Source organism: Cololabis saira, chromosome 8, assembly GCF_033807715.1.
Source record: "Cololabis saira isolate AMF1-May2022 chromosome 8, fColSai1.1, whole genome shotgun sequence".
NCBI lineage: Eukaryota > Metazoa > Chordata > Actinopteri > Beloniformes > Belonidae > Cololabis > Cololabis saira.
In genome coordinates, this window is record NC_084594.1 from 43,186,603 (window position 1) to 43,202,655 (window position 16,053).

Sequence of the window (16,053 nt, forward strand, 5' to 3'; positions counted from 1 at the left end):
AACAGCCTGAGATTTCCTTACGACTCATTCTGGTTTTCTGACGAGGTCTGCGCAGAGAAGGCTACATTTATTAAGCTGCACTGAGCAGAAAACTAAAGAAATCACAATATGACATCGTTCTAATTACCCTAACTGGGCGCCGTTGACACGGTTTCAGTTTTGATCCGACTAAGCTCACAGAGGCTTAATTACGACGGAGTATTAGGGCCAAACTAAGGCAAAAAAAAAAATAGGAAATTAGGAGAATAAAGTCATAATGTTGCGAGAATAAAGTCGTAATAGAATAAAGTCGTAATATTACGAGGATAAAGTCGTTACATTACGAGAATAAACTCGTAATTTATGAGAATAAAGTCGTAACATTACGAGAATAAAGTAATATGAGAATAAAGTCGTAATATTACGAGAATAAACTCGTAACATTACGAGAATAAAGTAATATGAGAATAAAGTCGTAATATTATGAGAATAAAGTCGTAATATTATGAGAATAAAGTCGTCATATTATGAGAATAAAGTCGTCATATTATGAGAATAAAGTCGTCATATTATGAGAATAAAGTCGTAATATTATGAGAATAAAGTCGTAATATTATGAGAATAAAGTCGTCATATTATGAGAATAAAGTCGTCATATTATGAGAATAAAGTCGTCATATTATGAGAATAAAGTCGTAATATTACGAGAATAAAGTCGTAATATTATGAGAATAAAGTCGTAATATTACGAGAATAAAGTCGTAATATTATGAGAATAAAGTCGTAATATTACGAGAATAAAGTCGTAATATTATGAGAATAAAGTCGTAATATTATGAGAATAAAGTCGTAATATTACGAGAATAAAGTCGTCATATTACGAGAATAAAGTCATAATAATATGAGAATAAAGTCGTAACATTACGCGAATAAAGTCGCAATTTATGAGAACTCTAACAGGAAGAGTGTGTTAAAATGTTGAATATTGAGCATCTTGTGAAGTTATATTTATATAATATATTTAATATTACAATTTTATTCTCGTAATATTACGACTTTATTTTCATATTATTATGACTTTATTTTCGTAATTTCCTTCTTTTTTTTTTCTCAGTTTGGCCCTAATACTCCGTCGTACTTAATACCAGCCGCGGTACAGTTAAGATATTAAAACATTTAGGCACTCCCATCTGTACACCGTTATTCTGCAGCCCGGCCTGGTGCATTTGATCAAAGGTTTGAAAAACGAATGGCGGTAAAATTAAAAACAAATGAGCACTGAGGCATGGTTTTATAGTTTTATAGTTTAAAAACACACATTCAACGGCATGTTATTATACGTTCTGTATGAGGTGATCTCATAACATCTATGTATAATTACACTATTACTGAGCAATAAATTACCTCTTTAATACAACTGCTCTTTTTATCTCAGAAGATACAAAATAGTAATTTAGTTGTATATATTCTGTAAAAAAATTATATCTCAGGAGACATTTAGGGTTATTAGAAGGGACTTACGGCTCATGTTTACCAGAAATATTTAGAAATGACGTACAGCATGACCATGCGAGTATTAGTTGTTCCATTACAGCGGCACCAGTGAATACCTATTAGAGAACACTGGATTTGAAGTTCATAAGATCAACTACGACACAGCCAACCCTCTGGGTTCTTCAATCCCCGCGTGTGTTTTTGACTCCGGTGTCCTGCTGCTGAGGTTGTTGGGTTTTTACTTTCTGCTGATGTTATTATACGGCATCAACTTGAATATTTGTGTCAAGATGCAAGTCTACATGAGGCTACACTGAGTTTGCTGCTGTGAAACTGTATATTTGTGTTTGTGCCTGCGTCTGCAGCTTCAGACCAGGGTGCCCGGGTCTGCACTCGGCTCCTTTGGGGTCAACTCTTGCATTTGTGGATCCGGAGTCTCCTGATAGAGAGAAAACTCCATCGACCTGTCGGGAAGAAGGGGAAAAAATCAGTACACCTCTCCACAACAACAAGAGTTTCATATTAATAACTTGTCATAATGAAATACATTGGACTCTTATCAAATTTCCCCTAAAAATGCAAAATAAAACCCAACTGAAAAGAACGGAGTTTGGCCTAAACAGTGAAAAACCCAAACCACTCTGGGCTCTGTAGTTCTGCCCTAGTTCATCATGGAGACAATGTTCCATTTGAAACGGTCAACACACAGTGGATTATAATGTGCTCCACCCATGTTTTTGATTACATTCTGGTTAAGTCTGATGGGAAAAGTAAATGAAGCCAGTAAAAATTCACTATATAGTACTTCGAAAACTAAATGAATCTCCTGAACTTTCAATGCTGGAGGACAGGAGTGAGGGACACAAATACATTTTTTAAATTCATTTTTATGTAGGTTTTTTTTATCATCTCATAGAATTAGGACTGCAACGACTTACTGGCATAATCAACAACAATCAATCAATCAATGACAATATTAGTTTTAATTGTTTTGGGTTGTCTGCGATGGACCTGTCCAAGGTGAACCTTGGACAGAGTGTACATTTTATATAACACTCTGATTGTTCCATATCTGACCTACTGTGTTGAAGTTTGGGGAAATGCCTGTAAAACATATATTCAATCAATTTTCATTCTGCAAAAAAGAGCCATAAGAATAATCAGTAGAAAACGATATAGAGATCCAACAAATCCATTATTCCTTCAGTTAAAATTGTTGAAATTTCATGGATTAGTAGACTATAGTATTCTGCAAATTATGTTTAAAGCTCATAAAAAAACTTTACCAATCAACATTCAGAAAAGATTTGAAATAAGAGAAAGCAAGTATAACTTAAAAGGAACAGAGATTTAAAAAAAAACAAGATTCAGGACTAAATTGATGGAACGTTGTGTTTCTGTGAAAGGAATCAGTTTATGGAACAATCTGAACAAAGAAACATTACATTCAAAAGAACAATTAAAGCCTGTATGTTAAGTAAATATAATGAAATATGTTACTTAAGTTTGATTGGCATACCCATAGACGGCGGCAATTTTATTTTATTTTAGTTTTTTATTTATTTAGTTGTTTTTTTAAATTTTTTATTTATGTTATTTGTGAATTTATTTCTTGGAAAAAGGGGCAGATTAAATAAGATTTTTCTTCTTTCTGCTCCCTTTTCATTCACAATTTATGAACATTTGTATTTGTATTTCTATTGAATTGTTTGTTTTATTCTTTGAATGAAATAAAGAATAAAATGAAAAAATTAATGAAAAATGAACCTGCCTCTCGCCTGTAAGGAGCTGGGATCGGCTCCAGCAGACCCCCGTCACCCAGTATAGGATTAAACAGGTAAAAATGGAGGATTGGATGGATGTTATGGGTTGTGAGGTGAGGATCCAAACACATGAGATTGTGAGTAGTCAGGAATAAAGTAAAAAAACTTCATTGTCAACAAAAAGTGGTTATGGACAGGAATCCAAAGACCAGACAAAACCTCCACTACCACCAAACAAGTAAAAACTAACTGGGAAGAAACTCAAGTTACATTGCTGTAATGTCTAGTGTGTCCTACGGTACATAATCGGAGCGCTCTAGTTTTCTACTTTCAGAAAGCGTTTGAATATGTTTGGCACCAACCAGTAATGAGTAGCTAACAGGCTGCTGAACCTTGTACTGCAGAAGTCCAGTAAAAAAATCTCCCATTTTTGACTGAAAAAAATCCTTTTTGATGTTTTTGTTAGTTGGCACATGCATTTAACAATTATAGGCTAATTATTATGTAAACCTAATAGTTACATAAAATGCTTCAAGTAATTGTGCAGTTCATAATCCGATTAGATGATTCATTGTTTCAGTAACTGATAGACTAATTGACTCTACAAATAGTTGCTAGCTGCAGCCCTGAATAGAATAAAATAGAATAGAATAGAATAGAATAGAATAGAATAGAATAGAATAGAATAGAATAGAATAGAATAAAATAGAATTTTGTTGCCACAGTTGCAGGAACGATGAAAACTGTTTAGCATCATCATTTCGGTTTCGCTGTTGAATACAACGACGATGGAGTGAAAACAGTTAAAGGAGCTTGAGGCAGGATTTATGAAAAAAATCCATATACATTTTAAGTTTTCTAGTAATAATGTCAGATGAAGCGTTCCAAACCAAAAAGAATGAGCCCTCTAGTGTATCTCTCCGTTGCCTTGAACAGGCTGTGTGCTGCAAAATGTGCGGCAATTCCGGGCCTAAATTTCCCGCGCTGTCCTGCGGATGTGACGTCAAATGACGCTGCATGCGCGTTCTGCGCGTTCTCCCCGTTCTCCCGTGGCGGCTTCACTGTTGGCTGCAGTACCCCCGACGGCCGTCTTGGCGCTAATGAGTCTCATTTCTTATTCTTGCCTCAAGCTCCTTTAACTGAACTTGTACTGTCTGTAAACAATGCTTGAAACATGAAAAGTCAGTTTACCATTTAAAAGTGTTGTGTTCAGTAACTGTTTTACATTTGAAAGAGTTTCTTAAAGGAGCCGTCTGTAAGAAATGTCCAAAACTGGTACTGCAGTCACTTTCAAAATATTGTTGAGCGGCGTGTACCCTCCCCCTCCTCCCCCCGACCAGAGGTTGCCAGGTAGGCTGCAGAATGCAGCAGGAACGTAGGCTGCCATGGCTGCGATAATTAGAGCCAAGCTGGCAACCCGGATGCCGAAACATTACTGACTTGGTGATTGGGAGATAGGTGGAGGGTGAAGCTTCAGAAACAATACTGACTTGGTGATTGGGAGATAGGTGGAGGGTGGAGCTTCAGAAATAATACTGACTTGGTGATTGGGAGATAGGTGGAGGGTGGAGCTTCAGAAACAATACTGACTTGGTGATTGGGAGATAGGTGGAGGGTGGAGCTTCAGAAACAATACTGACTTGGTGATTGGGAGATAGGTGGAGGGTGGAGCTTCAGAAACAATACTGACTTGGTGATTGGGAGATAGGTGGAGGGTGGAACTTCAGAAACAATACTGACTTGGTGATTGGGAGATAGGTGGAGGGTGGAGCTTCAGAAACAATACTGACTTGGTGATTGGGAGATAGGTGGAGGGTGAAGCTTCAGAAACAATACTGACTAGGTGATTGGGAGATAGGTGGAGGGTGGAGCTTCAGAAACAATACTGACTTGGTGATTGGGAGATAGGTGGAGGGTGGAGCTTCAGAAACAATACTGACTTGGTGATTGGGAGATAGGTGGAGGGTGGAGCTTCAGAAACAATACTGACTTGGTGATTGGGAGATAGGTGGAGGGTGGAGCTTCAGAAACAATACTGACTTGGTGATTGGGAGATAGGTGGAGGGTGGAGCTTCAGAAACAATACTGACTTGGTGATTGGGAGATAGGTGGAGGGTGGAACTTCAGAAACAATACTGACTTGGTGATTGGGAGATAGGTGGAGGGTGAAGCTTCAGAAACAATACTGACTAGGTGATTGGGAGATAGGTGGAGGGTGGAGCTTCAGAAACAATACTGACTTGGTGATTGGGAGATAGGTGGAGGGTGGAGCTTCAGAAACAATACTGACTTGGTGATTGGGAGATAGGTGGAGGGTGGAGCTTCAGAAACAATACTGACTTGGTGATTGGGAGATAGGTGGAGGGTGGAGCTTCAGAAATAATACTGACTTGGTGATTGGGAGATAGGTGGAGGGTGGAGCTTCAGAAACAATACTGACTTGGTGATTGGGAGATAGGTGGAGGGTGGAGCTTCAGAAATAATACTGACTTGGTGATTGGGAGATAGGTGGAGGGTGGAGCTTCAGAAACAATACTGACTTGGTGATTGGGAGATAGGTGGAGGGTGGAGCTTCAGAAACAATACTGACTTGGTGATTGGGAGATAGGTGGAGGGTGGAGCTTCAGAAACAATACTGACTTGGTGATTGGGAGATAGGTGGAGGGTGGAACTTCAGAAACAATACTGACTTGGTGATTGGGAGATAGGTGGAGGGTGGAGCTTCAGAAACAATACTGACTTGGTGATTGGGAGATAGGTGGAGGGTGAAGCTTCAGAAACAATACTGACTAGGTGATTGGGAGATAGGTGGAGGGTGGAGCTTCAGAAACAATACTGACTTGGTGATTGGGAGATAGGTGGAGGGTGGAGCTTCAGAAACAATACTGACTTGGTGATTGGGAGATAGGTGGAGGGTGGAGCTTCAGAAACAATACTGACTTGGTGATTGGGAGATAGGTGGAGGGTGGAGCTTCAGAAACAATACTGACTTGGTGATTGGGAGATAGGTGGAGGGTGGAGCTTCAGAAACAATACTGACTTGGTGATTGGGAGATAGGTGGAGGGTGGAACTTCAGAAACAATACTGACTTGGTGATTGGGAGATAGGTGGAGGGTGAAGCTTCAGAAACAATACTGACTAGGTGATTGGGAGATAGGTGGAGGGTGGAGCTTCAGAAACAATACTGACTTGGTGATTGGGAGATAGGTGGAGGGTGGAGCTTCAGAAACAATACTGACTTGGTGATTGGGAGATAGGTGGAGGGTGGAGCTTCAGAAACAATACTGACTTGGTGATTGGGAGATAGGTGGAGGGTGGAGCTTCAGAAACAATACTGACTTGGTGATTGGGAGATAGGTGGAGGGTGGAGCTTCAGAAACAATACTGACTTGGTGATTGGGAGATAGGTGGAGGGTGGAGCTTCAGAAACAATACTGACTTGGTGATTGGGAGATAGGTGGAGGGTGGAGCTTCAGAAACAATACTGACTTGGTGATTGGGAGATAGGTGGAGGGTGGAGCTTCAGGCCAAAACAAAAAATGACAACATAAACATCAGTTGAGGGCTGCAACTCCTCTTTTTAAAAGAGAATATCCTGGCTTGAGTGCTGTTGTCAGTGACATAAGTATTTGAAATGAACATGATTTTTAAATGTCTGTTGACATATCGGGGTCATTTTATGATTCGTTTTATTATTGCTCTTACATACAGCTCCTTTAAAGATATGTTATACTATTGTATTTAGTATAGTGTGTACTGTACTAACTGTACTGAGTTGTCAAGATTAAGAGGCTGTTGAATTAAAAGAATTATAGTAAGAATAATAGTATAGTAAAGTTTTTTACGCACATAACACAAACCGAACCGAACCGTGGGCTACCTGAACCGTTGCACCGCTATTGTGTACAGATAATGTGTAGGTCATGAGGGTTGTGACTGCATCTACTTATATATATATATATATACCAGTTATATATACAAGATGTACCAGTGTGAGAGCACGTACCGTCCGTGCAGCGGGTGACCGTGGAAGCTGGCCGACTGGTGCATTTGTTGCCTTTGGAGGTTAGCCGGTTCCCCTTGAAGAGACTGGGCCTGGTGCACTAGAGGATGGGGGTGTGAGAGCCGGGAGATCCCTGACTCCTGGCCCTTCGGGGCAGCTGGTGGGTATCCCAGCGCGTTCCTCAAGTACCAGTCCCTCAGCCCCTCCAGGGCCAGAGCTTTATGCAGGCTTCTCGTTGAATCTTCCGGAGTCGGGAGAGAAAACTGAGGCGGTCTACGGCTGAAAGAGCTACCAAAAAGCTCGGTGTGATAAGGGTGCAGGTTAGGGATGGAGGACGTGGTGGTGCCGCTGGCAGGAAGGGGAGACTCATATGCTGAGAGCAGGAGGCCGTCTTGAGGATGTTGCTGCAAAGGAATAAAGGGCCCACAAGATTTGGTTCTGGTGACTTTGACCCTGCATAGCTCGGCCTGGGACCCTCGTAAGACCATGGGGCTGTACGGAGGTGCAGCGCTGGGAAGATGCACCTGGGAATGGGAAAATCCATTAGTGTGGGGAGGAATCACTGCCGTGGAGGAGCGAGGGGACAGCGTGTCCTGCCAGATTCGGCCCGTGGACTGGTACAGATGGTGTTGCACTTGCATCCTCTGCTGTTTCCCCCAGATATAGTCCATGAGCAGCTCGTTGTAGCCTGCGCTGCCCACCCTGCCGCCCATCGACAGCTGCATCTTTACCTTTTCCACAGAGTCCGCCTGCCTCTCGGGGCTGCCCTGGTGGATGTGCCGCAGTTTTCCATCGGTCAGTGTCTCTGAGCTCTTGTAGGGGCCTCCTCGGGGAGGCATGCCGTTTCTGGGCGAGGGATCGTCCGTGAGGCTCGATCTGTCCAGCAGAGCCTCCGAACTGTTGCTGCGTCTCGCACGAGAGCCGTACGGGCAGCTCCTGCGATCGGAGGAGGATCCCTCTTGAGCCAGAGGAATCATGTAGGACACGTCCAGGCTGCCGGACCACTGCTTTAACCCGTTACCACCTGCAGCATCAGACCTGTGGTGGAAATGAGCAGAACAATTCATTACTGCAACATTGTTTGGGCTTCCACACATTCAACATATATTGATAAATTACTGATAATTCAAAAAAGGTTTCTCAGAATGATATCACATGCAAACAGATATGAGCCATCTGCTCCCCTTTTCATTAAATATACATTATTATCCGTCAATAAAATTAACATTTTTCAAACATGTTTATTTATGTTAAAATTATAAAAATTATATACAAGATCTTCCTTCTTCTTTTTATCATTCTTTTGTGTTAATTCCGATATTCATTCTTATGCAACAAGGCACAAAGATGATTTTAATTTACCATTTTGTAGAACATTTAATCAATCTTTCATCACTTTCAGAGGCCCCCACTTGTGGAATCCACTCAATAAATCTCTACCTCAAACTGCTGCACCTTAAATGTTTATACTGTTTATTCTGTATCATAGAAATACCACATTAGTTTTATTGTTTATTTTATTTTATCACCAAAGAGCGAAATTCCTTGTTGGACAATGTTCGAACCTGGCCAATAAAGATGATTCTGATTCTGATTCTGATTCTGATTAAATCATCACCATCCTTGCCAATATTCCAAAAACATTTAAAGAACTTTCTTATCGTTTCAGTTACATTTTCTTTTGTGTTTTTTGTTTTTTTTACTCCCCCTTGTGTAGCTTTTGTTTAGTTTTTTATTCATATATGGAAAGGATTCTATAGAAGCCACCAGGCTTCTTCCTTTCCTTGCATGTTATTTCAATGTTTTTACATTTATTGTTCAATTTGTCTTATATTGCTAAATAAATAAACTAAAACTAAACTAAACAACTTACATTATTACAAGAGGAGAACTCAGAACAACACATGGAAAAAGGTAAGCAATTCTTAGAATAAGAATTACAAAATAACTTGATCGGGAGACTCAGCAAAAAAACAGAATCTTCTATTTTTCTTTTTAGAAAATGTCATTTGTTATCTGTCTTCAATGTGAACATCTATCAAACCTGTGTGTTTATGTATAAGTTTGTATATCCATCTCACGACCTGCCTCTCAGCTGAGTTTTCCTCAGACATCCATTCATATCAGACACGACACTCAAAGGACTTTCCCCTTCCTTTATGCCGGACTTCACACAATCAACGCACTTTAAAATACAGAGGACCATCTATGGAACAATTTACCTACATCACTAAAATCAATATCTTCACTGGCTTTGTTCAAAAAACACTTGAAAAAATCATTTTTTAGTTAAGATCAGAAACACATCTGGATTGTACTTTTTATCAAGCAATTATCCTACATTTTCTACATTTTTCCCAGCTTTCAATAATTCAGTATTGTTTTTCTTTTTCATGTTAAATTGTCTTTTTCTGTCTTATATTATCTATTTCTATATTGTGTTTTTGCTTTTGCTGTTGTTATTGTTGTTTATGTTTGTTTTATAAAGGGGAGGCATTTTCATAAGCCTTGTTGGCTTCCACCTCTCCTGCACAATGCTTCATGACCTTTGTTTTTTACTGTTATGTTTTATGTGCAAAATAAACTAAACTAAACTAAATATCGGCAGCACGGTGGCTTAGTGGTTAGCACTGTTGCCTCACAGCAAGAAGGTCCCCGGTTCGACTCCCAGGCCCGGCAGGGGCCTTTCTGTGTGGAGTTTGCATGTTCTCCCCGTGCTTGCGTGGGTTTTCTCCGGGTACTCCGGTTTCCTCCCACAGTCCAAAAACATGCATATTAGGTTAATTGGTGATTATAAATTGTCCGTAGGTGTGAGTGTGAGTGTGGTTGTGAGCATGGTTTGTGTGTTTATATGTGGCCCTGTGATGGACTGGTGACCTGTCCAGGGTGTAACCCCTGCCTCTCACCTAAAATAAGCTGGGATAGGCTCCAGCAGACCCCCGTGACCCCGCAAGGGATAAAGCGGGTAAGATAATGAATGAATGAATAAACTAAATATCATTTTAATGCCTTACTCTTGAAGGATGAAGAAAAACCCCCTACTGGTGTCTAACTTTGACGCAGACTGTCACACAACCTGAGCCTGCATTCCTCTGATTCATTAACCCACTTCTAACCGTGCAGCTACACGCTGAAATCATGCTGCATGACTGCACCTGACAGGAGCAGCCAGGGTCACAGATTACCTGACATGAACGCTGATTGGAGCAGTTCGGGCCAAGAGCGGAGTTGCAGGAACACTTCTACCTTCAACGTTTGAAGAACTTCTTGGTAAAGAGTGAGTTGGACTGCGGAAGGCAGAATAAAACATTTACAACCAATAAAAGAATTAACTCTACCCAGATCATCAGCTTATTCATTATCAATTTGTACACAGAACTTGTTTAACACCTTGCAAGCTTTACCATATAAAGATCCTGGTTAGCTCTTTTTGTACATCAGGGGTCCGTTTCACAAAGCAGGTTCAACAAACTCTGAGTCTAATCCTGAACTCTTAGTTGATCTACTCTGAGATCGGAAACTCTGAGTTTTCGGTTCCAGAACAGCGGTTTAGAGTTAATTTACTCAACTCTAAGTAGTTTCACCTGGAGTTAAGCTCGTGCGCCACAACTATAAAAAGCCAGCATCAATGGATCCCCGATTCGACGATTCACCATGGCAACGGGAAAGAGGAGGTCTGCTTTTTTCACCCGAATGGAATTAGAGATTTTAATGTGCGCATACGGCGAATTTGAACATGTTTTTCGAAAAAAGACTAACACCGCAGCACAGAATAATATAAAATTAATTTAACAGATCTCCACATCATTCACCTGCAATCCTGTGGAACCCCTTGATGGCTTGGACAGGTTTATGATAATAGGCTTGCCACCCGTCCCTTGAAATACGGAATTGTTCCGTAATTGAGAATTAAAAGTTGCGTTCCGTATTGAACCAATACAGACACATATTATGCTCTTATTTATTTATGTCATAATATACAGGTTATTTGTTATAATTTTGGTGATCATGGCTCACAGTTTATGAAAACCCCAAATAAAAAATCTCAAAAATGTTTAATATATTATGAAATCAATAAACAATTCAATCATCAAAATTATAACAAATAAAGGATTATTTGCTTTCCTGCACCTTCATCAATTGTGTCTTCATCAAAAGGACATGCCATGTTCGTGACAAGGACTTCTAATATATATACTGACTCTGTTTTTAATGACAGGCGGCAGAACTTCGCCAAAACTCGCCTGCTGACTGAATGAATGAGGAAATCAAATGTGCGTGCGGCTCTGAAAGAGGCGGAGACGCAGAAAAACTCCAGGTTCATTGACATAAACCTGGTCCCGACCAGGTTAGGTTCAGAGAGTCTGTTACTAAGGTAACTGACCGAGAGCTTAAGTTACCTCTCTTTGTGAAACAGAAAACTCAGAGTTTCCCTCATTTCAGGGTTAACAGACTCAGAGTTTTCACTAAACCTGCTTTGTGAAACGGACCCCAGCTCTCAGAATAAACCAGGAACCTTCATGCAGACGGTCTGGGAATGCCAACCTGCTGCAAACTTCTGGCAACAGGTCGCAACTGCATTATCCCCCATAACAGTACTGAATATTCCAGTAAACCCTCAAACACGTATTTTAAATAATTTATCCACAATTAATGCTTCACTATGTCAAAAAACAAATTTTGCTTGCTGGCCTAAGCAGCAAAAAAGATAATTGCAGTAAGATGGAAACCACCACACACACTTAACATCTCCCATTGGTATCTGACTTTTCTTGATATTATCTATCTGGAAATATCTACGGTACAGCTCGAATCCATAATGCAAAACAACAAAATATTTTATTTTGGTATATGCCATATGCAGCAGATCAAATTAAAGCCAAACTTGAAAGATAGACTACCTTGTTGCAGCTATCCTTGTCCAGTTTTTGATATTATTATGTTTTACCTTTGTTTTATTTTGTCCATGTAAATTATCCTCGTTACTGTCTTTTCTAACTGTGCAATAATTCTCCCGGACTCTGTGCAATATTCCTACATATGTATATACTGTCATTACTACATTGTTTGCACTACTGTTATTTGTCTTGTCTTGCACTGGAGAGGTGATGCTGCTTCAGATCTCACTGTACCCAGGTACACTGACAATAATCTGATTCTGATTCCTTTTTTTTGTTTGTTTGTTTGTCTTTTATTGTTGTATTATCTTTTTTTTCTGTTTTCCTTATTATTAATTATTAATTGTTTTTATCGAATGCTTAGGTCCGAGGGGTGGGTTTGGAAGGGGTGAAAATATGTGTATAATGTTTCTTTGACATCATTGTGGTTGACACCGATTATAATAAAAAGAATGAAATATAAATAAAAACATTTTATATCTGGTCTCAGACAGATCAGGTTTTACAGTCAGGTAAAAGGAGTTGAGTACCTGACGGAGCTGGTGACGGAGTTGCGGCAGGTCCTCATCTCGTAGTACAGCTCCACCGGGGAAAGCTTCCTGCTCAGTCTGTGCTCGGGGCTGGCCGTGCTGAGCCGGGGCTGGGACAGGGAGCGCTGGTCTGCAGCCATGCTGGGGGACGACTCTGCAGGGGACAAACACAAACACATCATCGTACCTCAAATAGGGGCTGTTATTGATTGTAAATTAACATGGAAACAACATACAGGACTGTCTCAGGAAATTAGAATATTGTGATTTTCTGTAATGAAATTACAAAAACAAAAATGTTATACATTCTGGATTCATTACAAATCAACTGAAATATTGCAAGCCTTTTATTATTTTAATATTGCTGATTATGGCTTACAGCTTAAGAAAACTCAAATATCCTATCTCAAAAAATTAGAATATTCTGGGAATCTTAATCTTAAGTAAGCCATAATCAGCAATATTAAAATAATAAAAGGCTTGCAATATTTCAGTTGATTTGTAATGAATCCAGAATGTATGACATTTTTGTTTTTTTAATTGCATTACAGAAAATAAAGGACTTTATCACAATATTCTAATTTTATGAGACAGTCCTGTATTAGATACATAAAAGGAAAGATTGCAAAGGCAATAGCAATCCTGTATAAGTCCAGAAATATATTAAATCATAAAGCACTACATTTAATTTATTGTACACTAATACTACCTTATATATGGTATTGTGTGGGAGTTTGGGGCTCGACGTATAAGACAACAGTAAATGCTATAATCCTCTTACAAAAACCAGCCAAACTATAAACATACAAATCCATTGTTTATAAAATCCCATGTTATGACATTTTATGATTTGGTTTATTATAAAATAATGCAAATAATGTATAAAGTTAGATTAAAGTTACTCCCTGTCTATGTACAACGGTTTTTCTCAATACATGAGTCAAAATATAATTTGCGTGATGTTTGTAAATTTGTTGTACAAAAAGCTAGAAAAGAGACTAAAGAGACGTATATCTGTTGTGGGAGTTAAATTATGGAATGACGCTAACCTAGATTTACCAATGTGCAGCTCATTTTCAGTTTACAAAAAAGAGATTTGTAGAGCAATCTTTCAAAGCTACAAATGTTAATATTTATTTGTTTTTGTTTGTTGCTGTTCTCTGATATTTATATATTAAAAAATGTCTTTACTATTATATATGTAAACCTTATTGGTCCTCCTTTTCTGGTTTAGTTTGGCTATTGTTTGTATGTTTGTATGTAGGACAGGCATTAATATAAGCACTATGCTTCTGCCTGTGCCTTTTCAGTCACTATTTTTCGATAATGTTTGTGTTTAATGTTTGTAGTGTGATGTGACTGAATAAAGAATTTCAATTAATCAATTGTTAACAAGAAGCTTTCGTTAAAGCCGAAAGGAGTCGTGTGCTATTTTGAGTTTAATGTCCTAAAATTCTAATTCTTTATTTGGGGACCTTTAGCAGATATGAGATTAAAATGCGATTAATTAGATTAATTAATTATGAATCCGTAATTAATTAGATTAATTCTTTTAATCGCCTGACAGCACTAGTTACAGTATATCTTAAAATGGTGCAAAAATCACTCATTAGATAGTCAAAGGCTGGATTCAGAACAAGTGTTTTGCAATGATTTGGAAATCTCAGATTGACCATTTATCAGTCAAAACATCAAGCATCATAAATGCTTTAAAAGCATTAATATTATCTCTACTCTAACAGCCACGTTTCCACATAGCCGGGTATTTACAAAAACAGATATTTCCCCCTCTACGTTTTGAAAAATACCATCATTTCCAGGAACCTGCATAAATAGCTGTTAAGGTGCTATGAGCAGCCAAACCTACAGGGGGCAGTGTAACAAGAAGATAAAGTCATGCTAGCCAATCAGAATCCTGGAAAAAAACATCAACAAATGACACAAGTAACTTCCAGTTACATCCAAGATGAACGAGAGTCTTTGGTTTGGAGTGACAGAGAAGTGGAGTTACTTTTAAGTGTGACTTTAGAATATGAAACAGGTCAAATACAAGAAAATATTGACGGTGGCCAAACAAATTGTAAAAACAGGTCCAGCACATGATGCTGGTGACATTTCTGTCACATAATGTGACGTTCTGAAGCATAAATGTCCGTTTCTGAAAGGTTTTTGAAAATCTCCACTTTGGCCGGAGTTTTAACGGGTAAACGGGGCCTTAGTTTCTCCATGACCGTACACTCATCTGGAACAACCCAGACATTCAGAAAAATGATAAAAAGACGGTGAACTTTATTCAATGGAGAGACCAAGGAATAAAGTATTTACAAAGTGTTTACAACATATAATCATTATCAGGTTTTAGCAAAAAGATTGGGCGTTGAGGCGTGCAGAGTGAACGGAGCCAAAGTCAGTTATTCATTTTGACTGTTGACACATTTAAGTAATCAAAGCCAGCCGTTTCTAAAAACACTTATTTAGATATACAGCACTAGAGAGACACAAGGAAAACACCACTTCATATACAACTGTCTGACCGTTGTCATGGGAGGTTGAGTCTGACATGGAGCTGGTTCCCTCTGACATCACCGAGTCCTCTGGAAGAGAAGAACCGGATCAGAACATGGACAAGCAACACTTCTGATGGCTTTCTGTTTTGCTTTTTTGTGTCTGTGTGTTTCGTGACAAAACACTGACTACGTTTCCATGCATCAATAACCCTTTTCTAACCGGAATATTAGCGATAACCCAGTTGTGCACGGCCATGTAAACACCAATAACCCCTTTGAATAACCGGAATTTGCTCATATTCCTGTTTTTAAAAACCCGAATATGACCCCTGGGTTACTCACCCGAATATTTGGTCATGTATCATGTATGTATTTTCTGAGCATGTTCTTTCCGCAAGCAATCTTGGTCTTTTGAGTCCAGGAAGTTCTTATAAACATGGAGAAACCCAAGACCAGGAGGAGACTAATCACTTCATAAATGTAATGAAAGATATGAACATTTTGGCATTTGTAGATGGTAGAAAGTACCGGGATAGAAGATTAACAAAAAGGTGAGCGAAAAGTTACGCGAAGCAGGATTTGTACGAACGCCAGACCAGATCAAGTCCATCGCTCCTGTAGTCTCTTGTGCTGGCCCCCCTTTTTTCTCTTTTGTGCATGTTTGCAGGCCAGAGCTTCGGGAGCTGCGTGCTGACCTGCGGTCACGGTCCCACCCCCACCCCCCTCTGGTCATCCTGTTGCTGCTTCCACCTGCCTGCTGTGTGCTGCTGACGTCCCCGACTCCCCCAGTCTGGCCTTCAGCAGGAGGGTCCCCCCTTATGATCCAGGTCCTGGTCCAGGTTTCTTCCTCCTAAAGGGGAGTTTTTCTTGCCACTGTT

At 39.4% G+C, this 16,053-nt stretch overlaps 1 protein-coding gene across 1 annotated transcript in view; it reads right to left on the bottom strand.

The window, feature by feature from the left end:
- Nucleotides 1–1,087: 1,087 nt before the first annotated feature.
- ccdc120b (coiled-coil domain containing 120b) overlaps nt 1,088–16,053 on the bottom strand; it is a 28,906-nt gene continuing 13,940 nt past the window's right edge. Inside the window, exons 7-11 of the mRNA XM_061728745.1 lie at nt 15,203–15,262; nt 12,669–12,822; nt 10,426–10,527; nt 7,244–8,278; nt 1,088–1,937 (exon numbers count right to left, since the gene is read on the bottom strand). Coding sequence (XP_061584729.1) covers nt 1,841–1,937; nt 7,244–8,278; nt 10,426–10,527; nt 12,669–12,822; nt 15,203–15,262 — 1,448 coding nt within the window. The 3' untranslated portion in view covers nt 1,088–1,840. The remainder of the gene's footprint in view (nt 1,938–7,243; nt 8,279–10,425; nt 10,528–12,668; nt 12,823–15,202; nt 15,263–16,053) is intronic.